This window comes from Colius striatus, chromosome 2, assembly GCF_028858725.1.
Source record: "Colius striatus isolate bColStr4 chromosome 2, bColStr4.1.hap1, whole genome shotgun sequence".
NCBI lineage: Eukaryota > Metazoa > Chordata > Aves > Coliiformes > Coliidae > Colius > Colius striatus.
In genome coordinates this window covers 31,307,206-31,332,053 of record NC_084760.1, presented here as the reverse complement: position 1 = coordinate 31,332,053, position 24,848 = coordinate 31,307,206, and the positions used below count along the sequence as shown (strand labels likewise).

At 42.6% G+C, this 24,848-nt stretch overlaps 1 protein-coding gene across 2 annotated transcripts in view; it reads left to right on the top strand.

Annotated features, from left to right (window-relative positions):
• Positions 1-942: 942 nt before the first annotated feature.
• ADAM17 (ADAM metallopeptidase domain 17) overlaps positions 943-24,848 on the top strand; it is a 35,448-nt gene continuing 11,542 nt past the window's right edge. The window contains exons 1-10 of one of the 2 annotated variants that reach the window (XM_061989820.1): positions 943-1,125; positions 13,232-13,364; positions 14,623-14,756; positions 15,672-15,760; positions 17,703-17,871; positions 18,618-18,748; positions 20,363-20,452; positions 21,530-21,643; positions 22,181-22,325; positions 22,853-22,941. In XM_061989820.1, coding sequence (XP_061845804.1) covers positions 1,029-1,125; positions 13,232-13,364; positions 14,623-14,756; positions 15,672-15,760; positions 17,703-17,871; positions 18,618-18,748; positions 20,363-20,452; positions 21,530-21,643; positions 22,181-22,325; positions 22,853-22,941 — 1,191 coding nt within the window. In that variant the 5' untranslated portion in view covers positions 943-1,028. Of the gene's footprint in view, positions 1,126-13,231; positions 13,365-14,622; positions 14,757-15,671; positions 15,761-17,702; positions 17,872-18,614; positions 18,749-20,362; positions 20,453-21,529; positions 21,644-22,180; positions 22,326-22,852; positions 22,942-24,848 lie in introns of both variants that reach the window. The other variant, XM_061989819.1, reaches the window with a different exon arrangement.

Genomic DNA, 24,848 nt, shown 5'->3' with positions numbered 1-24,848 from the left:
GTATCAGTCCCCCCACTCATAGGAAAAACAGAATTAATAAAGTTCATAGGATAGCAACAAGCACCTTTAATCAAAAGAACTGCATTTCTCTTGAACTTTTCCATCCGCAAGAAAAGACTTGCCAGACTGAAAGGGGATTCATGGAAGCTATGAAGTGATGACTAGCATACAGAAAGCAATATTATTTACTGTCCTTCCCAAAGCAAGAAGCTGGGGTCATCAAATGGTGCCACGAAATGCCAGGTTGAAGGCAAAGAGGGTCTTCACACATACAATTTCCCTGCAGAACTCTCTGCTGCAGGATGTTACTGATGCTGCAAGAGTACAAGCCAACTGGACAGATGTCTGGAAGAGATATATTGAGAAGACACGACCTCTGACATAGCCAGTCAATAGATGCAAATTGTAGGAAATTTAAAGTGGACCCATTAGAAGCTTCAACAGTGGGGTAGCCTCTTACAATCTTCCATCTTTGGAGATTAGAAACTGGGAGACATACACTTTTGGTTTAAGCACTATGGCTGTCCTAATATTCTTATGAATACTTGAGTAAGGAATAACTTTATTCATGCTATAGCTACTTAAGCACTTCAGGTTAACAAATGAGCAGTGTGCCAAAACAAAGCAGGGTGGGTGCCAGTGACCGTTTTCCTCCAGTTTTATTGTGTACATCACTTTCAACCAGCTTTGCTAGGAGGCATCTGCAAATAGGTAACCCGGAGCTCCCGGAGACAGCGGCGGCGACCCAGCCTCCCACGCTGCACCGAGGCCGCGCCGCCCCGCAGGGACCGGGACCAGGGCCGGAGCCGGAGGCCGCCCCGCCTCCCCTCAGCGCCCGCCCGCGCCGCCCGAGGTGGCGGCCCCGCCCGCGCCCACAGTGCTCCGCGCGCAGCTGCCGCGCTTCCGGGTGCGGGCCCAGGAGGGCGGCGGGCCCGGCACGGTACGCGGGGGTCTTTGGGCGGGCGAAGTTCCTCCGGCCGGATGTGAAGGAGCGGGCGGACGGAGCAGGACGGAGCTGCGTCCGGACCATGAGGCTCCGACGGTGGCTGGTCCCTGCCCTGCTGTTGCTGTGGGGGCCGGGCTGGCTGGAGGCGCTGGGGCGCCTGCCGCGCCGGCAGCGCTACGGTAAGGGGCAGCGCAGGACCGCAGCGGCCGCGGGAGGGGGTGTGAGGGAGAGACCGCTGCTGTGGGGCAGGAGGAGAGCGGCACGCTCGCCTGCGCACTGGCGTAGTGGAGGGGCGTGTAGGGTGGTGAGAGACCACTGCCTAGGGATGCGGAGGGGGACAAGGAGAGACGCCAGCCGCGGGGCAGGGGCAGGACAGGAGCTCCCAACTACCGAAATCTAACAGTGGGGTGAGGGAGGGAGCACTGAGCGATGTAGGGGGCGGCACTGGGGAAGGGGTAGAGTGGCATGTCCGCCTTTGCTGGCACATTAATGTGGGATGAGGAGCGAGACCCCCGCCGCGGGGCCGGGGACGGCACATGCACTTATACCGAGCGGGGAATGGAAAGAGAGGTGCGGGGTAGCGCCGATGCTGAGGCGTCCGGGAAGGCGCTGGGGACCTCATGGCCTGGCCCGGCACTCACCTGAATGAAGGAAGGGCGGCCCGTGGCGGTGGGCAAAGCCGCAGCCGGCTCCCCGCCCGCCTCCGAGTGGGTGGGTGGGTGCATGTATGCCAGGGAGCGCCCGGGGCACCGAGGACCCTGGAGATCCGCGTAGGCCCTGATCCCTCCGATGTGGTGGTCTGCCTTTTTCTGAAGGTATCACGAATGAGCCGTGTTTGGGGGTCATTACTGACTGTATAGAATGATGAGACCACTTTATGTTGCACTCTCGAGGTCTACTAAAGCATCTTCTCAGGAGTTTGTGTTATATTAAGGCAGGGTGATCGTATCAATGGCTTTCCTTCTTAGTTTTCGTTGGAGAGTTACTGCTGCAGAGAGAGCCCTAAGCTATTGGAGCTGAATGTGACCTCTAGAAAGCTTAACGCAGAGGAGGACCGTTGCTTTATTTAATTTCCATAAACTTAGTTTTCCATCTGAAGTTTGACTTTGGAGTGAAGAAGTTGCAAACTTCTGCTCAATGAGCAGAAGCTTATCACGGAAGTAGCAGATGAGCTTTTGTGAGAGAAAGTGGTCATGTTATAGTGAGATACCTTGTCTCCAGCTGGCCGGTGATGGCTGCTTCAAGTCCCCTTTCGTTGCTTAGATCTCGGCATATTTCCCAACATGTGTCCAAGGCTGTGCCTCTGTCTTCCTCTCCCAAGTCTGAGATGGACTTGTGGTTCTGTGTAGACCTCAGCAGTTGGTGACTGTAGGAAGCTGGAAAGGGTAAGGTTGAGTGGTGAATGAAACAGAAGGAGGACGGCATCTCCTTCCATACAGGTTAGGGGGCTCCTCAAACAGCGATTGCATCTTGGACTGTCAGATTTTTATGCCTTTTAAAGGACCTATCTGCTCTGAATTTGTGTAATCTTTATCTGGTACCTTTTGTGTTCTTGTCCTCTGGGGCCTAATGTGCCTGGACTAAGAGCTCAATTTTATGAAATACTGCCTTGAGGAAAAGCTCTTTCCTACTCTTTCTAATATTTAACTATTTCTGTTGTCAGAAATGGTAAATATGGAAGAATTATTTATTTTCTTCACACCTCGAGTGTTACATATATGTGCAATTTGTCATCTCTTTCTTTTGGGTGGAAAAATCTGAGCATGTATGAAAGTTCTTAGTATGGGAAAAAATGACTTTATTGGTCCTTGTTGCTTTTGTCTATACCCTTTGTATTGGAATTTATTTTTTTTATTCATTTGAGATGTATGACCAGACAGTTTTTGTGATGCAAAGGTACCAAGGATTTATAGTGATGGGTACTTTTGGGTTTGTTTTCTTGCCAAGTAGTTGTTTGACTTTTTTTTTTTTTTAGTCTAACAGTCACTCCAAGGTCTCTTTTCAAATTTTTAAGTGGTAATAACTAGGCTTAAATACTTTCTGTGCACATATAGTGAAGATTTCGTTTTTCTCCTCTTGTTTCACACTTACTCACACACTGAATTGCATCGAGCACTTCTGTCAGTCAGTAAACTACATCTGTGAAAGCATTCTGTAAGGGAACTTGAAGAAATCCAGGTGTGCCCCCCTGTGTTACATTTATTGATAACATTTTGTCCTTTCAGAATGCTAATGTACATAAGGCACTACTTCCCTAGTACTTTATTTAGCCACAGGTCTAGTAATTCAAACTTTGTTGGTGGTATTACTACCTGTTTGTCAGGCGGGGATGTTAAGCATATTTGTTGATTAGGCCTCTAGATAATACCTGGAGCCGAAATTGGTCCTGCACTTACCACCTTTCAGGCTACTCACAGCATGAGCAGGATTAGTAGTTGACCAGTTTCATTTTTTCTCTTAATAACTCTTGGGTTAATACCTTTGTGCCCTGTTGCCTTATTGCTTATTTTGTTGTTTTGTTCTAAACTTTCTTCTTTTCAAATCTTTAGCTAGAGGCAGATCTTTAGATTCATCCTATCAAGGTAAGCTGTTGGGGACTTTGTTAGTCCCCACCATAGTAAATGCTAAGGTTAATTGTTCTCTAGCCTTCTGATATTGGCCTTTAGCATCTGTTCTTGGGATCATCTTGGCAGCTTACTTGTTTTACAAGACCCTTTGATTATTTGGCTGAGTTGTCTGTTTTTATATAATAAAGTGTTAGCTTTATGCCTTTTACAAGCTTCTCTTTAAAATATCTTTGCCTACAGTGGTTTTATGTTCATCTTTTGCTAGAGTTCTGTTATCTGAATCTTACACACAACTTGTTCTGAAATATCATCTTTTCCTTCTAATAACTTCAACTTCACTATTTTGAGAGTGGTGCTTGACCACAGAGCTTGAGTTTTGTGAAATGAAATCGGATTTCTGGTGAGAAGTATCTTTAAGGAAGTTTCAAGGATTACTGTTTTGTGATTTCTATGAAGAACTTCTTGCTTGGTTCTCTAAAAGGTCTCTTTTTTTCAGGAAGAAAAAAAAAATGATTATAGAGTGAAAAATTGAATTTGACATAATAGAATAAGTAGATAAAAGGCCATGGGTAATTTCCCAGCATTTTTTGGCTGAAGTAATCTTAGGGTGTGGTGCTCTAGCAGTCTAAACTGATCTAAATTGGGACTGCTACAATCCTGGCCTCAGCTTTCTGATCTCTTCCCCATTCCTGTGAGTACATTCATGGAGCTAAGCCGCCTGGAAACTAATGGCACTTTTTTTTTCTTTTTGGTAAGGGAGAGGGTGTCTGCGTTTGGGTGTTCTCTGTTTGTGGATCCACTCCCTGGAAGAGCTCACTGCATGACTGCCCAAGTAGGTGGCAGTGGTTGTGCATCCACCCCAGTTTGTTGCCTTTAGGTGATCTGGAAACAGTGCTCTTTTTAATAACTTTGACAGCAGGGACTAATTTCTCAGGGACTCTACTAGTCAATACAACGGCTGTTATTACAGTTTTGCCCCTTAAAAGTTAATGTCCACTCTTTTACAGTTTTTCTCTCCCTTTGCCTCTGAAGATAACCTTTTATAATTATTAAATATTAATGCTGTTTGTCTTGGGGCCTCAGACATATCTGAACAACAGTCCTTAATGTACTTGAAAGAAGAACAATGCAACATTCAGCTTCAGTGCTGTTGAATTTATGACTGAAAGTATTCAAGAACTGCTTGAATCTGTTTTGCAGCACAGCAGTGTTAGTGGCTGCCACTAAGCAGCACATATCAAGGATCACCCAGAACAGTCTGTATGTAAAATGTGTCTTACTCTGCTGCTAGCTGTTTCGAATGAGATCTTTTTATCACAAGCTAGGCAGGCAACCAAAGGAAATAAGAGAGCTGCTCCTATCGTGGGCAGATGTTGCGTTAAATCACTTGCTGGTGGTCTTTTTTTCTACCTACTTGTTGTGGTTAAACTCCAGCCAGCAACTAAGCACCATGCAGCTGCTTTGCTCACCCCCTCAGCCCCCAGAGGGATGGGGAGGAGAATCACGGGGGGAGGAAAAAGTACAACTCGTGGGTTGAGATAAGAACAGTTTAATAAATAAAATATAAAAAAACAACTAATAACTAAACATAACAACATTTAAATGAAAAGGACTATAAGCAGGAAAAGAGAGAAAAAAAAATCCAAGAAAAACCCAAGTTATGCATAAGTCAGTTGCTCACCACCCACTGACTGAGCAGTGACCTGCCCCTCCTGGCCACCTTCCCTCAGTTTCTATACTGGGCGTGATGTCCTGTGGTGTGGAATAGCCCTGTGGCTAGTTGGGGTCAGCTGTCCTGTACCTCCTTGCTGAAGCTGAAAAGTCTTTGACTTAGAATAAGCACTAACTAGTGCATCAGTGTATCAACATTATTATCACACTAAATCCAAAACAGCACTAAACCAGCTACTAGGAAGAAACTAAACTCTGTCCCAACCAAAACCAGGGCACTGCTGTATTGCAGTAGTAACATCTGAGGCAGGTAACCTGAGCTTGGATTTTTTTTTTTTTTTTTTCTCCACACTACTCAAATACTGTGCAGAGCTCAAAATGATGTGCATGAGCTGAAGAAATAACCTGTTATAAAGGGTTTGGTACAAACCTGTATAATGTACATCGAAAGCCTGGGATTTACAGGTTGTTGAGTGAAAAAAAAAAAAACCAAAAGAGAGTGGTGTTGATGAATAAATTGGGGGAGCTGAGTGATGCAGAGGACAGCATAGAATTTCAAAAACCCTTGCAGATGCAGGGTTTCCATATAGGAAATTGTAGGTGTGATGTTTCCATAGGTGGTGTTACAGACTAAGTAATAAAGGTACAGCATTCTGTACACTTTGTCTCTATCTAAGCAGCAAATACTTCATGCAGATGTGGCCTTGTTGAATGCAAATTATCAATGTGATTTTTGTATTGTGCATTGACAGCCTGTTCTGTGGAGGTACTCAATATCAACTATTGCTATTCTGGAGGTTGTTTTCTGGAGGTTGTTTTCTGTTGTTCATAAAGTAAAATTCAGGTTTGCATTCAGGATTTGGAGTGGGTTTATTTTCTTTCCCCCCCACCATAAAGTCTGGGAACTTCCCCACTGTTGTTCATTGCTGATAGCAGCACTGCCTCATCCCAGTTTCACGCTTCTGCTCTGGAGTTTTTTTTCTGTGCGTGTGCAGAAGCTGTGGTGTGGCTTTCTGCTCTGCGGCTGGAGGAAGCACAGCCAGCCAGCTAGCTTTTCAGTGCAGACTTCTCCTGATTGCACTCTAATGTTACACCAGGATTTAATTATGTGTTTAGTAGTCAGTAGAGATTTATCTTTGGGATAGCAGTTTATATTTAACTTCTGTTACAAACAGGTGCACTTTTTTTTTCCTCCTCCCTGCCGCCCAAGCTTTCTTATAAATTGCAAGAGTAAAGTTTGAGTTTCCCAAAGTGATCAAGTAAAGTCCTTTGCTGTATGTAATAAAAGGTTAACCAAGAACCAGGTTTCTTCAACAAAGAACACTATATCCTGTAGTCTTCTAAAGATTTCATATGCCACACTCAAAATTGCTTGTTTTGGGGGCATCCTCCAACATTCTCAATGGTTCTGATGGTCTTCCTCATGTCTTTTATTCCTGCAAATGTATGTGACCATACTGCCTGTGTTTGTCACTTGTGCCCTGCGTCTCTTCATAGTATCCATCTTTGTCTTTCAGTGCTTCTCTTAAAATGCATTGGTTTTACTTCTTTTTTTATACTTATGTTTTTAACCTACATAGGTACAAGGACAGGGGGTTAGGAAGGGGACTCTGTTATGCAGGAAGGCACCTATAGCTGCCACCCATTCCATGTTGATCTGTAATTACTGAGGTGTTAAACAAACAAATGGTATACCTTGCATTACTTGGTTTCCTTTCTCACCTTTTCAGATTGTTACTGAAATCATACAATTCTGCTGCTCAGTACCTGTGACATGCCTTGAATTTTGGAGGGATGTATCTGAGAGTCCAAAGATTTGTCCAGAAGGAGAAGAGGTGCTGTGAGATGGGGAGACAGGGTTGGACTCAAGTGTAGTCCAGACAACAATTAGTTTCTACCTAGACTCTACCTAGACTCTCTCTGTTGCACTCGACACTTATTTTGTGACACAGCAGGATTTTGTGATGTAGTACCTAAGCTCGCTAGTGAAGCTGACTGTTTTTGAAAAGCCAAACAAATTATCTGTTTCCAGAAAACACTGCATCCTGTGACTTGGCTGGTCTTGTCTGCAGGATATGTGAAAGCATGTGATTTTGGGGGTTGGTTTATTTGTTTTTTTGATTACTGAGTCATATGACACTGTTCTGGTTTAAGATGAGACAGCTGTATTCCTCCTGTTTCACTGTGAATACGAGGATGTTAATTCAGTGGGCTTCCTTGTTTTTTTATGATGTCAGTGTTTAATTCAAAAAGTGCTTTCTGCTCTCACTAATAAGACAACCTGAGTTATTAAATTAAGTAGATCCTACGGAATAAATTTTGTTCCTTGCTGGTCCCTATTTAAGATATGTTAAGTGAGGAGAAAATTTGCAGGGTTGAAAGTGTGTGAGATGGCATGATGTAGGTACCATTGAGGGTATTCACTTGTATTCAAATCCACCAGAAACAGCAGTTTGATTATGTGTATTGCTTCTGCTAAACAGAATTTACACTCTTAAGGAAACATTTGCATGGTCCACAAACAGATGTCTGCTTTGCTGTAGGGAAAAACCCCTTTGTATTACTGTAAGGGTGCAACTATATGGACAAGTTTTTTCTGAGATGAACTAGAGCCTTCTGTAAGTTGTTAGCTTTTCCATGGTATCCCTCACTGAGCACTTCTGAATGTGTGCTAAGTAGAGAGTAGCTTACCCTGTGTAACTGCAGGAGTAGCATACCATAGAGTAGCTGGTAGCCGAAGAGCCTGCCTTGTCTCTTGCTGCGAGGTCTGTGTAACCGTGCCCCAAGGCTTTATCTGCACTGCACTGGTGACTAACTGAATTCAGATTTGGGCACCTTGTTTTCTCACGTGGTTTAGCAAGTTTGGTGCAGCTGGGATCAAGTCAAAACCATTTCTTTTATAATATTCAGCGATGCTGACGTGACTGGCAGTTCTTACTAACAGGTTTCTCTAGAAATGTGTTTGAACAGAGTGTTAACCTTTATTGTGTTACAGTTTATGAGCTGATTGACATACACTTGGTTCTTACTTTGAACCCGTTTCTTGCACCGGTTCCTCTGCTCGCATATGCTCCATGAGCAAAACAACAGCCACTCTTTGGTAGAAACAAGTAAACATGATTTATCTGAACTGTTAAAAGCGTGGGCTGATTCACATAGGCTAAGTGTTTCAATTCACTTTGTTTTCTGTCTTTGGCAATGGCTCTGTACCAGATGTACCGGAGAAAGATGTAACAGCACATGTAATGAGCTGCTAGGGAACAGCTTTCCCACAGATGGATCTTCTCAACACATCCTCTTGATCAACAGCCTCCTAAAAGCAGTGTAAACTGTTAAGAGAAAGCACCCGTAAACATTTAGGCATGACTGCATCACCTCCTGCCTGGTGAAGACCATTTGTGTGTGCAGTTGAGAGATGAATATATTGGCCTTTGTTAGCACTCCCTGGACTGGTACTCCAGTTAAAGGATCCCACTGTATTTCATCCAATGAACGGCTGTTACCACAAACACGAGGGCAGCTGTTTTATGTAGGGTAATGGAGATCTGCTTTAGCTCGTAGGATTAAGGTTGGAAAGACGCCAGTCTGTGTTTCCTGGTCCAAATTCTGTCTTAGGCTGTGAATTATAATTGAAGTGACTACATTTGATTACTTCAATGAAAATATTTTAGTGTATGAAGAAGAGCATAATTTGGAGAATAAAAAATAAATAGTGGCAATAAAGAATATGGAGCTCTTCAACTGTTCTGTCACTCCCTAGCTGAACTAGAAAAATTGTTATTACTTAGCTACTCACAAGCTTTTCGTAGGTGTTTGATAACCATGGGAAATCAACTCAAGACCAGTACCCAGGTTGTAGTCAATGAGTGTCACACAACTTCACAGACTGAAACCCTTTTTCCAGTCTTGGGATGCCAATGATTTGACTGTCACACTGCAAAATCCTCCCCGAGTGTGTTTGCGGTGCTTGTTTAAGGACTATTCTCTGTAGACTTACCTTTTGGCAGATTTGTTGCTGCTTTTATTCCGTTTGGGAATGGTTGCAGAAATAACTGCAATCATTCTTGCAAACCTCTCTGATGCTTTTGTGGTCATTTTTAAATCTTGAAAGTAGTGTTTTAAAACTATTAATGTATCGATGTAAAACACAAGATTCAACTTGTACCATGGGGTAATTGTGAAGAGAGTTTTAAGAAGTATTAATTATATCTTCTGGGTTAGATAAGCTTAACCTTTCTATAAATAATGCAGTGCAAAAGAATACTTATGAAATGTCTGACTTGCCACAGTTACTTTCTGGGCAATAGATTGGGCATGAGATCATGGGAATTTACTCGTCTGCTGATGAAAGCAGAGCTGGTTGGAGGAGGATGCTGTTGGTATTTGAATTGGTTGCTGAGCACTTGGAGAAACCTCTTCTTTTGAAATATGTGCAGTAGCCTCCAACTCAAGAGAGCTAAGCTGTTGTCCAGCACATTCTGGAGCTCTTTGCTGCTGGAGTAGTCTGCTGCAATGTGTATTGGCCCGTAAGTTATTTAAAAGATACTTGTCTATCTTAAGTTGCAATGCCTAGTGGCAGTAGGCTTTTTGCCTTGAAACAAGGTGAAAGAAAAGGACGAAACAGTTTCTCAGTTCAAAGTTAGGAGCAGAGGACAAGTCCCTGCTGTGAATTTCTTCTCAAGAACTTTGGGCTATCATCTTTGTCACTTGTGTTCCTTCCCTGTTTCTCTTGCAAGCATACAAATGTGTATATGCTTGGAAGATGCATAGGAGAGAAAGTGCAATGAGATGAGAGCTGGTGATCATAAATAAATAAATATTTGAGATAACAAAACGAAATTATTCTGTCCTTCTGCAAAAAGGAGGAATGCAGAAATCTAGGAGAGGCCGGAAGGGAAGGAACCGCAGGAAAGCAGCTTGGGAAAACCTGAGCCTGTTCGGTGCCGTTGAAGCCAATGGGAAATGGCTCTTGGACAGCAGCAAAGAACATGAGGAAGGCATGCCAGAAAGATTATTAAACTTGAATAAAAAGTAGTCAAGGATATGCTTGCTGCCTCTCCTGTCTGCAAACTGCAGTACAGCTAGGCTCTGCACAGTTCTGTGTTTTGTTTAAAATAGTGACATGTCATTTTAAAAACTTTCAATAAGCCACGACTGTGGAATCATTTTGTTGTATGAAAAGTGGATTAATTACTCAGTGTGCAACTTGCCAATAAGTATTTCAGGTTTGCACAATCCCAGGTGCTCGGTGGTCTCCTACAAATCAAGCCCACTCGATGGAGTTTTCTACCTGATATTTACACAAAAAAACCTGTTCGTAATATTTCAAATCTGCCCCCTCTACAATGGTTCTAATATTGCTTGCCCCAGCATTTTACTACTATTCATGCTGTGGAGAAGGATCTTCATCTGGGCAAGGGTCTTTTTGGCCTGTGGGTGTGATTTTTATTTTTGTTTGCTACTGTGATGAGGGTAGTTCTGTTAAGGATACACGGACCCGAGTTTTCTTGCCAAGTTTTGGCAATATATACAAAATATCCTTAAAACATCTTGATTTACTGTCTCTGTTCTCTCTAGGCCTAATTATCTCAGAGTGTCCTTGGTTAGAGGATACTAACTACATAGTTTTCTGGTTGCAAATCATTAAACAATATTTTGCACAGAGCAGGCAAGAAAACTGTTGTCCTACAAATCACCTCACTTTTAACCCTCAACAACACACAACATGTTTCTGAGTTAACTCTCAACATTTTGACAGTAAGAAAATTTTACAGAGAAAATTTGGTTTGATTGTGTTACCAATACGATTTTCCACATTTGTCGGACACCTGAATTATTTAACAGATTTATGCCTGGCAGCAGCATGTCTTAAGTCTTATGTTGCAAGTAAAATTAAAAACAAATTTAGGAAGGGTAAGAGGAAATACAAACAAGTTCATTCTTGTATCTGGGTTACAGGAACTAGGAGTGTCCTGTGTTTCGTTTGTTACTTCAACAGAATCACCTTACTCATCTTCAGCTCTGTAGGTCTTGCTCTTGCTACCCTCCCCATGTTTCTGTGAGGCATTTCCCAGAAGGATGTTTGTGTGTGCTGAGGTGGAGCAAGACTTCTGAAGTTCTCCTTGCCTACCAAATAAAACCCCCCAATTTTCTTATCGCGCTTCTCAGTTCTTTTGCCATAAAACTGAGACATTTTGTCTGGCCATAGCAGCAGCTGCATCTTGCTCTTTGCCGTGACCTTCCACTGATTCTGTGCTTTGCAGAGGTGCAAAGGAGTGGAAAGAGTTGGGATTGCAGCTAGGGTTGTGCCTCTTGGGCAGACCTTGTGTTTGGCAGACCCCAATGGCAGTAAGTCCCTGAGCAGCACCACAGTGGTATGACAAGTCTATTGCTTCTTGGCCCACCCTTGCTCTGGATCAGGAACCAGCGCTTGGTATCTTCTGTATCAACAGTCATGTCAGTTGAGGGGTCAGCTCTAGCTGCATTGAAAGAATCTCAAGTTTACTTAGAAGAATTAAGGACTAGAGAGTTTCATGAGTCTTTTTGAGAATTGATTTTCCCTGTCTGTCCCTACCTTTCTCCCTAGTGGGTCTGAATGAAGTCAAATGCCAGACCGTAAGCTTTGCTGATGGTGTGGCTGTAGTGAACCAGCTCTGCAGCATGTGGCAAGCTGAGGATGAAGGTGCTTCCTGGCTTGCAGCAACTGGACACGTAATGGGAAAAAAAACCACTGTGACAAAGGAAGGTGGTGGAAACTTGCCTTTGCGTATAACCTGAAACACAGGCCAATCAATTGCAGATGCTGTCGACCTCTGGGTTGTAAACAGAAACGAGGAAATTGCAACTGCACTGCTCTTCCTGTGTTGCTCAATGGCAGGGGAGGGGCAGTTAGGGAGGGAGAAGCCTGGGAGCTGCTGCTTTGCCCGCTGGCTTTTGCTGCAGTCGTGTCATCTAGCGATCACTTTGCTAGTAGGTCTGGTGCAGGAGCAAGAGGACTGTGAAGGGTCATCTTCATTTCTGCAGCTCCCTCACTTCCAGTGTGCACAAGCATAGGTGTGTGTATACACTGGTGGTTAATTCTTCTTACATGCCCCCTCACAAAAGTAAAAGCAAGGTGCTTGCCTTGCCGTGAGCAGTGTACCTGTTCGTCAAGGCTTCTTTGGACTCTAGGGGCGTGTATTTGGGGATAAATGATGGTACTGAATGTCAGGTTTAAGAAAACCCAAAAACAACCTAACACTTAATTATTCCAGGAGCTGCACCAATCTAGATTTCAAGTCAGCAGACTTGGCTTGGTGGTGTAAGCTACTGACCAGGGGCTCCGAAGAAGTGGAAGGCAGCCTTTGTTAAGGAAAGCCCTCTTTTGTAGCTGTCATGTCTGGTTTAGAAGCACAGCTGGAAACGGACAGAGAGGGGAAAAAGGGTGAAGTGTTGGGGAAACATCATCAAGATACAGAGCTGAATTGGTAATTTGTGTGCTGCTCCCCATAGGGAAATCAGATGAGTTTTGCGTGATGGTAGGGTATTGGGAAACCAGGATACCTGTAGATGCCTCATTGGTTGTTTCTGATTAAGCTATGCAGCCATCTGTTTTCTGGCTAGTTAGGAAATAAATGCAGTCCTGATCTGCAGTGAGGCTGGTGTAAGTTTCCTAGGTTGAGTTGTTTTCTTTCTTGGATTCAGATGGGGATCAGGAGGTGAGGAGGAGAGTGATTCATCTGGAGAAGTGAGGCTATTCTTCCCCATTGAGTTTTCAAGGAGGCAGCCAGAGGGGCGTTGGGTCTGTGGAGGTAAAAATGATGGCTTGGTTGCTCTGAAGTTGTTATAAAGAAGTGAACTAAATCTTTTTGCCTCTCAGATGATGTCCTGTTTTGCACTACAAATCTTTATTTACCTACACAAAAAGCACCTTTTACAGAAATGTATAATACTTACCCTAAAGTTGGAGCAAACTGATGAAGTGGAAGGCTCTGGTTTGCTGTTTCACGTGTGCAATTGTGAAAGAGAGAATCCCTTGAAACTAAAACTCTCCTTATTGCTCTTCCAGACACAGTTGAGTCCATGCTTTCAGATTACGACATCCTTTCTCACTCCAGCATCCAGCAACACTCGCTAAAGAAGAGGGACCTCCAGCCCGAGACACATGTAGAGCGGCTCTTAAGTTTTTCAGCCCTGCAAAGGTAATTAAACCATGAGCAATGAAACAGCATAATGTTTCCATTCAGCTTGTGATGAATAATACGCAGCTCCAAACCCAGAGATAGTTGTCTTATTTTCTGTCATGACTGACCAGTTCTTGTAAGTTAGTAGTATGACTTCAGAGAGGCTCAGAAGAAACAGAAGAATCGGTTGCACTGCAGTGTTCTGTTTGCTGAAGTGGCAGTGAGTTAAGATGTTTTTTTTTAATGGAAATTTAATCTTGTTCCTACTGAGTATAAATTTCCTTTTTGGTAAAACACTTAAATAATTTTTTTACAAGATGGGAAATAGAAGCTCAAGTGAATGGGGGAGGAGAGGCAGAAGGGAGGTATGAAGGTTGTAGGGATGCTTTTCTGTAAGAATAATGCCTTAAAAGGTAGTCGAGAGCTGAAATGGGGAAGCAAGGTTAGAATAACGTGTGATGTTAACAGGTTGATTAACTGGTGTTAAATCAGTTTTGTTCATCTGACACCTTTGTCTACTGTATTCTCCTGCCCGCCCCATCCGTCAGCTCTAACAACTGCCACACCAGTTGTGTGCATTTTTTTAATCTCGAAATGTTTGGGGGATAATTGTTACATAGCAAGTATAAAAGGTTAATGTGATCAAATGTCTGGCTGTCCTTGTCTTGCACTGGCTCATACACTCTGACTTTATGGTGAGGTTTCAATACTGCCTGGGGTAATTGCAGTGGGGCATACCAAAAATTTTTGACCCAAAGCCCACATAAAACCACGAGCCCATCTGCCTCCATCCAGAGAAGCTTCTCTACTTACTTCTTGGGTTAGCCTTTAGATTTTACAACATGATGCATGAAAATCTACAGAGTTCAGAATTCTGTTTGTGGTCTTCTGACTGTATTATTTCAGTAAATTAAGAACTTTAGGCAACTTAACTTAAAACAGCTGACAATTCCTCGGTCTGATTTTCCTTAAGTATTTACCAACAACTGTTTTTGCTTGACTGCATATGGGGAAGGTGCATCATGAGCAAACTGTGACTGTTTGGCCAGTAGTTTGTTGATTTGGATTTTTTCATTTTTTTTTTTTTTTTAGATTAAATTGCTGACTCTTTAAAAAATGTTTACAGTTCTAAATTACACAGTGTTTGTTTTTGTAGCCTGCTTCTCAGAGTTAATGGTCTTCAACTTCTTTGGGACCCTCAATTAAAATGGAGACTGGATGTGTCTGCTGTGTGTATACTTTGCTTAAAAATAAATGGAAGTAAATTCTCTTACAGGCACTTTAAATTATACTTAACTGCAACTGCTGAACACTTTTCAGAAAGATTTCAAGCATTGATTTTGGATGGTGAAGGCAAGGAAAAGGAGTATCGTGTGCAATGGCAAGAGTTTTTCACTGGACATGTCGTTGGTTAGTATGGACTAGACTGTGTGTCGCTGCTGAGAAAGCACAGCTTTGAATGAGTCTCTTGGCCAAAGTAAATGGTATATTGCCAGTGTTTTCATCAGGTAGAGTTAGGATGAACACGTAAACTTAATTCTCATGCCTCTCAAGCTTTATGATTTGTTTTTGCAGTGGTTTGAGTTTTGGTTATTTAGGTTTGATTGGTGGGATTTGAGGGGTTTTTTGAGCTATTGCACCAAGGCTCTGAGACAGGACTCATGTTTAATTTGACAGAACACAAAGGTATCATTTACTCAAGCAGCAGCTTGGGATTTTTTTTTTTTTTAATTTGCAAAAGATGCTGGTAGGTTTTGTTCCACCTGGAATGTGGGACTCGAATGTTCCTTGTCCCAGAACACAAAGCACAGGTAGTGGTGTTGCAGCGTGGCCCAAATTGTTCTGTTAAAAGACTTTCACGGTAATTCATTGCAGTTGACTTTTCTGTAAAGAAAAGGTGTCTTGCCCCACTTCAGCACTAATGCTTCCACTAAGTTGTTATAATTTTTGTGTTGCCTGTGTGATGTGGTGAAAGTCATTTCCACTGGAGTGATGCCATGAAGCTGCTGTGTGACAGCAGTAAGATACAAGCTGCTTTTGCTGGTAGAAATGTTTGATGTCCTGTTACTAATGCCGAGAGCTATCTCAACACCTCCTACAAAATGGTCAATTAAATGGGAGGGTAGATAACTAGGACCATTGGGAAGTTAAGACTGGGGGAAGTTCTGGCTCATTTATCATTTTTTTTAAACTGAGCAGTATAGTATTCTTTAGAGAATAAGGAAGGTAATGTGTGAAGTTTAGAAACAATTAAACAAAAAAGTGTCTGTGCAGGATTGCATGCAAATAGAGGTGAATTTATATTTTTTTCCCCTCATGTTAAAGGAGAGCATAATTCCAAGGTTGTGGCACATATTGGGGATGAAGATTTTACAGTGAGAATCAATACTGATGGAGAAGAATACAATATTGAGGTATGCTTTACTGTTAAAAGCTGTATTTAAACAATCATCTCTTTTGTCCTGTGAGTATTGCTCTGTCTAGTTAGTCACACAGCTCAAAACAGATTTAGCGGTAGTGTTTGATTTGGGGTGAGTAAGAAGAAGGGAGAGAATTGACCTTTGCAAGTGTTGAGTTTTATTAGTGAGTGACATTGTCTGACATTTTAATGTTTTAGGTAAATCAGGGAAAAGGTATGTTTTAAAAAAGGAAAGGTTTTTGGAAACAGAAATGGACGATGTTAGTGGTGATCTCGTCCTCTTGAATAACAAACTCTGCAGCCTTCTGAGCAGACTTGGAGGCCTGTTGAGCTTTCTAGAATGTTGGCTTTGTTACATCTTGGAATTTTACCCATTCTCAGAGCTTTGTTTGAAAATCCAATATTTTTCCCTGCTCCTTTGTTTCTGTTTTTCACTATTTTTACTGCTATTGGTTTAAAAACATACTCAACAAATATATAATAAGAACCTGTTCTGATAAGTTGTTCCCAGTATATTCCCAGACACAAGCTGTATGAGAATGGTGAATAACAGTAATTAAGTCTGAGTATTATATGGATATTGTAATTGTCTCTCAACCCAAGGATATGCGGAAATATGGATAAGCCTGGGAAATACAATGATGTTAAAGTATGAGAATGTGATCAGAATACCCAAACCACTATACTTGTGATTTATGTTAAGGGCATTTGGTAGCTAGTTTTGTGTTTGTGGTCCAGAGTAATGTGAGCATGTCTTGGTTCTCTGTGCAGCCATCCCCCTGGCTGATAAAGGCAAGCCATGATTTGGAGGCTCCAGCTTGCCCGTACTGCCTAGCTGTTGGCATCCACAGGTCTACTTTAGCCCCTAACCAGCTGTGGAAGAGACTGTGCCCATGTACAGTCAGAGATGGTGCATACCAGAGACAGTTCCCAAAAGGCAGCATAGCAAATACCACCCTTTCATTGCCAGCCTTAGCTTTCATGGTCCTCCTGTGCTGTTTGGAAAGGCTGTGGATCTTTGTAAAACCCCCAGTGCTCTCATACCTTGCCCTAGGTTGCAAAGCGTGTGCCCTTGATGTTGTGCTGCAGACACGTGATACAGCCTTCACATTTTGGGACCTTTCTGCTGTGAACTGAAACCACAGTGTGCAGAATTACAGTTGTATGAAGTTGGGCCAGAGGAGACCCAAGCCCAGTTGCTCTGTGCCGTGGATGTGGGCAGTCTGTGTTGCTCGGCCTTGCTCAAAGAGCAGACCCTCTCTGTGTTGTATTTGGTGGTGTGACTGTAGCAGCAACAGATACGTCATTATCTACAGACAATAATAGAGCCATGACTGTAAAGAAAAAAGATTGTTAGTTAGCATCTGCTGTGGGAAATGCTGTGTCTTATGGTAGGATTTCATGGTTCTCTTTGGTTTTGGTGAACTTCTCTGGCTTGTGACTTGGGTAGCTATTGAACATTGAAGAGCCTGCCTTCTGCTGTGCACTTACTCAGCTGTCTGCCAGCTTCTATGCTTCTAGGCAGCATGTTTGTTAGCACAGTCCTTGCTTGTGCCAGTGTCCTACTGTTAATTGAGGGAGTGGAGCCTCAGATGCCTTCTGAGCTTGCTCATATTCTAGAGAGGAAGAAAATTCTGTCCCATCTACAAGCCTTACTAGGTGATTGCCACTGCTCTGTTGAGATGATCTGAGATTTTCAGATGCCTGTGTATCATAAAAGGGATGAATTCTGTTGACTTTCTTGGGGATGTCATTTTATCAGTGGAATTATTGCTGTGAGTGAAATCATTGTAGTCCAGTGCATTTGTGTGTATGTGTACACATAAAGCTGTGGAGATTTGATGGTACATACATAAAGCTTTTTTACTAACACATATTCAGTCTTTGCATTCACTGTGTTCCTAATTAATTGTGCTTCTGTTATTTGGTCCTGTCAGCCACTATGGAGATTTGTAGATAATGAGCAAGATGAAAGGCTGTTGGTCTACAGATCTGAAGATATTAAAGATTTCTCAAGATTGCAGTCTCCCAAAGTCTGTGGTTATTTAAAGCTGAACGAAGAGGAGTTGGTGCCAAAAGGACTGGAAGACAGGAAGCAAAATGAAGGTGAGTACCTTGTGAAAGCAGCATCTTTGAAACGACTGTTTGAGTTCTGACTGTGTAGGCAAGTCATATCAGAACCTGGGCAACCGTCTGTGTCTATTTCTAGTTTCACTATTAAAGCAGCATTCCTCTTCGTCCCCGCTCCCCATCCAAGAAAACCCCAACAACTGACAAAAAGGAAGAAGCCTTCACTTCTGTTTCTTCCTGGCTTGTTGAAAGGGTATTTGGCCATACCAAAGTGTGGGCCAAGGAGAGGAAGCCATTTTGCAAGGCCTAAGCAGTGTGTATTGTGGTAGCTGACCCGTTAAAACAACTTCATCCTCCCGTGCACTGTGCAGCAGGACCTCTTTGGTCTCAGTCGTTCTATAAATCCATCTTGAACTGTGATGGGGTTTTGAGAGTTTTGGGTCTTTCTTCAGCTACCGCAGCTGAGGACAAAGGAGAGGGTGGAGATAATGACTAGGAACAGAAAAAGAAGTGTTAGGGTTAAATGATGACCATAAAAGCTCTGCAGGTAAATCTGTTGAGTAGCTCAACTTCACCACTATATATTCCTTTCCTTACAACAAGTTTAAGGACTGCTATGGTGACAAAGTGTAAGAAGAATTATTTATGACAAAAAACAAACCCAAACATCCCCCATCCCCTGAAAGGCCACCCAAACTCTCATTCTTGTCTTAAGTAGGGCGGGAGACACAGCAGTGGCAGTTTCATTATTTGTTTAATTGTATTTAATATGTTCACAGTAGCAAGCATCCATCTGAAGAAAAGGGCCATTCCAGATAACTCCAAAAACACGTGCAAGATGTTGGTAGTGGCAGATCATCGTTTTTTCAAATATATGGGCCGTGGGGAAGAGAGCACTACTATAAACTACTTGGTAAGTAAATATACTCTGTTACACTTTACCAGAGTAAATGGGGGAAAAAATAGTGATTCAGCAGTTAAAACAACATACAGCTTACACTATTATATATGTTTACATCAAGCGTGTGCTTTCTACCTAGAAAAGTGCTAAATCATGCTTAAATTGTTTTCTAACGGTGATAATGTAGTGGACACTGTAGACGATTTAGGTCTTCAAGTTTCATTTATCGACAAATCAGTTCCCTTCATGTGTTTCTTGTGGCTGTGCTTATTTTCTGCTTAAGAAATGTTATTTTTCCAGTTTGAGCTTTAGACTTTGAATTCCACTGCAAATGATCTTGAAAGTTCAAGCATGTTTAAAGCTCAGAGGAGAGATAAAAGGGACTTCTGTGTCACAGAAAAATAAAATTGAAGCAAGCATGGTAAACTGTTTCTTTGATTGTCCATGGATGTTGTGGGTTAACCCTGGCAGACTTCTCAGCCCCACCCAGCCATTTGCTTGATCCTTGGTGGGATTAGGGAGAGAATTGGAAGGATAAAGGTGAGACAATTTGTAGATTGAGATAAAACTAGTTTAAAGCAAAGCAAATAAGGAGTTAATTCACTGTTTCACATCAGCTGGCAGGAAAGCAGCACTTCATCACTCCACCTGGTTGCCAAGCAGTCAAACCAAAGCTAGTACAATGGGGTTGTCTACCTGATAAGTTTCTGTGAAACAGAATGCCTGCCCACAGCTTTTCAGCAGAAGTATGGATTTGGGGACTAAAGACAAAAACAAATGAAACCACTTTTGAAGACTTGTTGTCTACAAGTCACTTTCTGAGCCCGAGTCTTTTTGAAATACTAACGACTGTCTCATCTTTGCTGGCTTTTTGACCTTTCTGCCCCATAAATGTTTATATTACCCAGGTAGGGGAGAACAGATTCCTGTATTCCTGTATCTGCAGAGATGCTGTTATCTCAGCATCTGACAGATGTCTTTTCCAGGCTAACCTACTGTTGTGTTTCCTGGGTAGATATGTACTGTAAACAACACAGTGATTGGAAAAGCATAAACTACTCTGGAGTGGCTCTGAATGCCACTTTTCATTCTGAGCAAGTTTGATGGTTTATACTTAGAAGACGAAAACAGCATGAAAAGGGAAGATGTTGATAGTGAGCACTGAGAGACTTTCTGGAACCTTGTGCTTGAAAAATGATGAGGAAAATCATAGGGGTTTTGGCTGTAAGAGGGAGGCAGGCCTAAGGGGTCAGGTAAACTAGTGTGGTAAAAACAACTTCCCCCCCCGCCCCCACTTTTATCCTGCAAAGAAACCTGGGAAACTGAGATATGAACAAAGCTTCTCCCAAGGTGTATTGTCACTCTTCCTCGTCACAACTGGAAGGGATAAATGCAAAAGTTTGTGCTGCTTTCTTACAATGGAAAATTTTCAGGGCTGCTTGATGATAGTCCCTGGATCCAAGTGCGATTGGCTTTGGATCAGTGAGTATGTCTGTTATGTTACATGAGGTTAAGTTTTAATTTCAGGTTAGTGTTTCTAGGTGAGTAAACAGCTTCTCTGAGTGTCTTGAACTTGTATTACATGAAAGCTCAGAGGTAAACAATTTTCTGTTCTTTTCTTTTTAGATTGAATTGATAGACAGAGTAGATGACATCTACCGAAACACTTCCTGGGACAATGGAGCCTTCAATGGGTACGGCATACAGATAGAGCAGGTATTCACCGAACTATGCAAAGGGTTTCTCATGTAAAGGATAACAACATGGTTTGGGTATCAAGGTTTCTGATTATTTTATCTGGATTAGAGCTAAAATAATCAAATCCTATGTTATTAACTACAACCAGGAGCATGCAGAAATAGCATCTTGGCAGAGGTGGTGTTAATAATTTGACACAGCATGTCCGTTTTCAGTTCCTCAGCGCTTTGAAGCTGGGAATTTTCAGGGATCTGTATTTAACCTCTTCCAGAACACGAGCAATTCTTGTTTCTATTACTCTTATGCATATATTTCATGTTTATGTCTTTGGCTAGTGCTTAGCTTACAAAGCCAGAGTCATTTCCAGATGCAGATGAATAAAAACAAAGATCCTGTTGAAGAGCTTTAATAACTCCCCTTAGACATGGTGATGTTGTGATAGTGTAGAAGCTGACATAGGGGAGGCATGTGGAACATAGTGACGGCGTTTATATGATGGCTCCTGAAAGCCGGTGCACAGAAATGTGGAAAAGGGTATTAGGAAGAGGAGGAATCCTTTGGCTCAGAGTACTGCAAGAGCTGTGATGTGGAACACAGGGACCCTTGGTACAAGCTAACTGCCCCTTCGCAGGGCAAAGGTCTACAGGAACAGGGAAGGAGAATCAGTTGGGCATGGAGGGGGAAAGTGGGTGATATACTAATTTTAGGTTACTGGGAAAGCAGCCATTCTTTAAAATATGTTTTGATTGGCTAGAACTCTGAAATGGTTTGGGGTTATTTATGCTACTTTTAAATTCTGGTTATATTTGAGTGGGTTTTTTTGATTGGTAAAATAACATGCATCTCAAAGCAGAATGTCACAGTGAAAACTGTTCATGTTGCTCTATAAAATGGCTTCATAGTTGCTTGTGATGTCAGTGTATCTTAACTAGCAGAGGCTGAAAAATGAACTTCAGAAGCATGCTGAGTCTGAATTTTTCTTCTTACAGATCTATTGAGACATTTAAGATTACATTGAAATGTAATCTTAATTTTCTGTAGCTGTAAAATTGATCAAACTTCCTCTACATTGTTGTTGCCCTTTTTGAAATGTAGATTATCATCCACAATGAGCCAAATCTTGTAAAACCTGGAGAAAAGCACTACAATATGGCAAAAAGTTACCCAGATGATAAGAAAGATGCCTGGGATGTGAAAATGCTGCTAGAGGTAGGTTGCAACCCTTGGAAAATTGTGCCCCATACAGAGAATTACTGGTTCATACAGCTGCTCTGTAGTAACAGATTAAACTCCACTACTTCCTTCACATGATGTGTAGATGGTACGCAGAGCTGAACTGTCTGATGTGCCCTGTAGCCCACGGTGAAGGGCTCAATTGCATAATTACAGAGCACACACCAATTAGAGTTGTTAATGAGGGGCCTGAGCCAGAAGAGCAGTCCTGATGTGTCTGGCCCTGAGACTGGCTTCCTTCTGACCTTCATCAAAGTATTGTCCTGGGTTTTTCCCTCTGTGAAGTGGGGAAATGACTAGGCGAGTTATGGAAAAGAATATGTACTGTGTGCTTGGAGAGTCATTTAATTCCCTACAGCTCTGTAGGACAGATACCAGCTGCTTTATTCTGATCCAGAGAAATCCAGAAGGCACATGTCTGGCTCATTAAGTAAATGTTCTTACCTATAGACTTGCTAATATGCACCGAGAAGTGTCTTACAATGATTTGACTTTTGTTTTTTTTCTTGAAAGCAATTTAGCTTTGATATTGCTGAGAAAGCAGCTCATGTGTGCCTTGCTCATCTCTTCACCTATCAAGATTTTGACATGGGAACGCTTGGATTGGCTTATGTTGGTTCTCCCAGACCAAACAGCCACGGTGGCATTTGTCCTAAAGGCAAGGCTTCCTTTTCTTCCCTCTCAGTGGTGGATTGAAAGCTAGTTTCTGTTACTTGCCTTTGTCTTCTCCAACTTTTATGAAGTGTGATGTGTTACTTGCAGAGACTGGTAGCTAGTTGTCAGATAGGATAGATGGCTGTTTTCTTGGCTGGAGCTGGGAAAAGAAGGGAGGAAAGGATAGAAGTCAGTAAGCTGTCTGCTGTGAATGAGCTGGCCAGCCCAAGCCCCAGCCCAAGGGCTGCTTTGTGTGGGTGCATCTTGCAGCGGTTCTGGAATAGCAGATGCTGTTGTCTTGGAAATTTCTTATATTTTGGCCTTTACTGCAATACATAAGCTGTTTGTGCTGTGCTGGAAAGATTCTCCACTCCAAAAACTGGCAAGAGAGAGGGTCTCACTGGTGAGCCTGCGAGAACAATAAAGCCATTCATATCCCCAGACAAGCATCCCTCTCTCATCCCCCAAGAATCACTGAAAGCCAAGAAAAATGTTTGGCAATTCTGATTTGTTTCTTTCTTGCTTTTATAGCTTATTATAGTCAAAATGCAAAGAAGGACATCTATCTAAACAGTGGCTTAACCAGCACCAAGAACTATGGGAAGACCATCCTCACAAAGGTAGGAGAGTGCTCAGTGTATGTACATGTGTGGTGCTGATGTGTGCCATGGGACTGTGACAAGCCCTGTGGTTGCTCAGAAACAAGCTGCCGCCTTTCCCATTGAGTCAGATCCGTGGAGACAGGGATGTAGCTCTGCAAAATAAAATCATAGTTTTTGTCCTTGCTGATGAGGGGAGTCGGGGCTAAGTGGAACTGAAGACTGAATTCCCTGGGGAACAGTAGTGAGGAGACATAGCCAGTGTCTGATAGGAGCTGTAGGTGTTTGGGCACAAACAGAATTGTGGTACCCAAACGTGAATTTAAATGTACTTTGCATCCTTTAAAAAAAACCCAAATGAACAAAAACACCAACAAAACAGAACTCTTAAGAGAACAAGCAATTATTAGACAACAAGTAGACTTAGAACAGAATTATTACTCTGCTGACTCAAGATAAAACTTAACCTGTTGGCTGTTACCTCCATCTGCCTGCTGCAGATGGATGCTTGTGCATGCAAAGCAGTGCAGGCAAAGCAGGCAGTTTGCGCCCTTCAGTGAAAAGTTCTTTACCTGATTTGTGTGTGTGTATGTCATAAACAGAGCAGAGAACAGTGTAATAGATGGGGCTTATTAGTGCTTGTAGTAAGCCTAATGTAAATTGATCGTGTCTGGAATTTTCCTACTTAATGAGACAGTAAACACACAAAGACCTGAATATGAGCTTTATCTCCCTTAGTAAAGATACCAGACCAGTGTCTGTGTTGGCATCTGCCAAATCTTTGCAGTTGGGTGTGTTCGTCTTCTGCTGACTTCTGGGCTGTGCTTTTCTGCAGCCCGATCATAAAGGGAATTCATAATTGATGCGTGGGCTAGAACTTGGCACAGAAGCTGTCAAGAAGCTAGGAAATAAAAAAAGACAGTGAAGCTTTGTGTGAGAGGGATGTTGACAAGGAGCTGCAGCCATTGCCACGCTGTGTGCGCTTGTTCAGTCTCCGAGCTGGAGCCCTGCCTTGGGTCATGCCGGAAATGGCATTTGCTGCCTTCCCCGTGGGGTCGCAAAGCTCAGGCTGGGGCAGTGGGGGGGGCACTGTGGATTGCTTCCACAAGGACACTGTCCTGTGGTGTCCTCTTGACTTTTGAAAGACAAAAAACCTCTCCTTGAAAACCCTTCCTCAGATGAAACCCGGTGCAGCACAGGAGTGATCTCTGAGTGGACTTGACTCCTGCCTTACAGGCACTACTCATTGCAGGGCCTGGTCCTCCCTGTGCTGACATGACAGCTGAAGTGATGGTTACCACCTCAAACCTGCCGACTTCTTGTCTCCCAGCTGCTCTGTCTTCTTACTAACTTCTGTTTCTGTGCATGTTTTATTTGTGGCCATTACCCTGTGAACTTGACACTGTCCAGTGGCTGAGGCAGTGCAGGGAGGTGCAGTGACGCAGAGCCCCTTTGGGATCCTCAGCAGAGGGATTCCCTTCTTGCATAAATGATGTTGGAAATCTGTCCCTGTTGGGCCATGTTGATAGATGTCTTTCCTTGTAATCATGCAATAGAAGAGCTTAGTCGGCAATCTTATGTCATCATGCATTTAGAGGAAATCATTCCAATGGCAAGATAAGTTAAACAAGAGATTGGGTAATCCTAGTAGCTGGTGTTTGTTTGGATTTTTTCTTGTTTCAACTTTTTTATCCCTTCCAGCTATTAAAAAGCAAATTTCGCTATTTTAAGTATCTACATTGCATTGAAAACAAGATCAAATTTATATTCTAGGACAACACTTTGCCTTTAACAGTGATTTAGTATTCAAACCTAGTCCTAGGACTTGTCTTTGTAAATGGAATATAATTTTACTTGCCTTTAGTTGCCCACTTCTAAAAGCAAAGCTCGTAGGGAAATCCCTTCCCGTCTCAGTGTATCTTGGCATT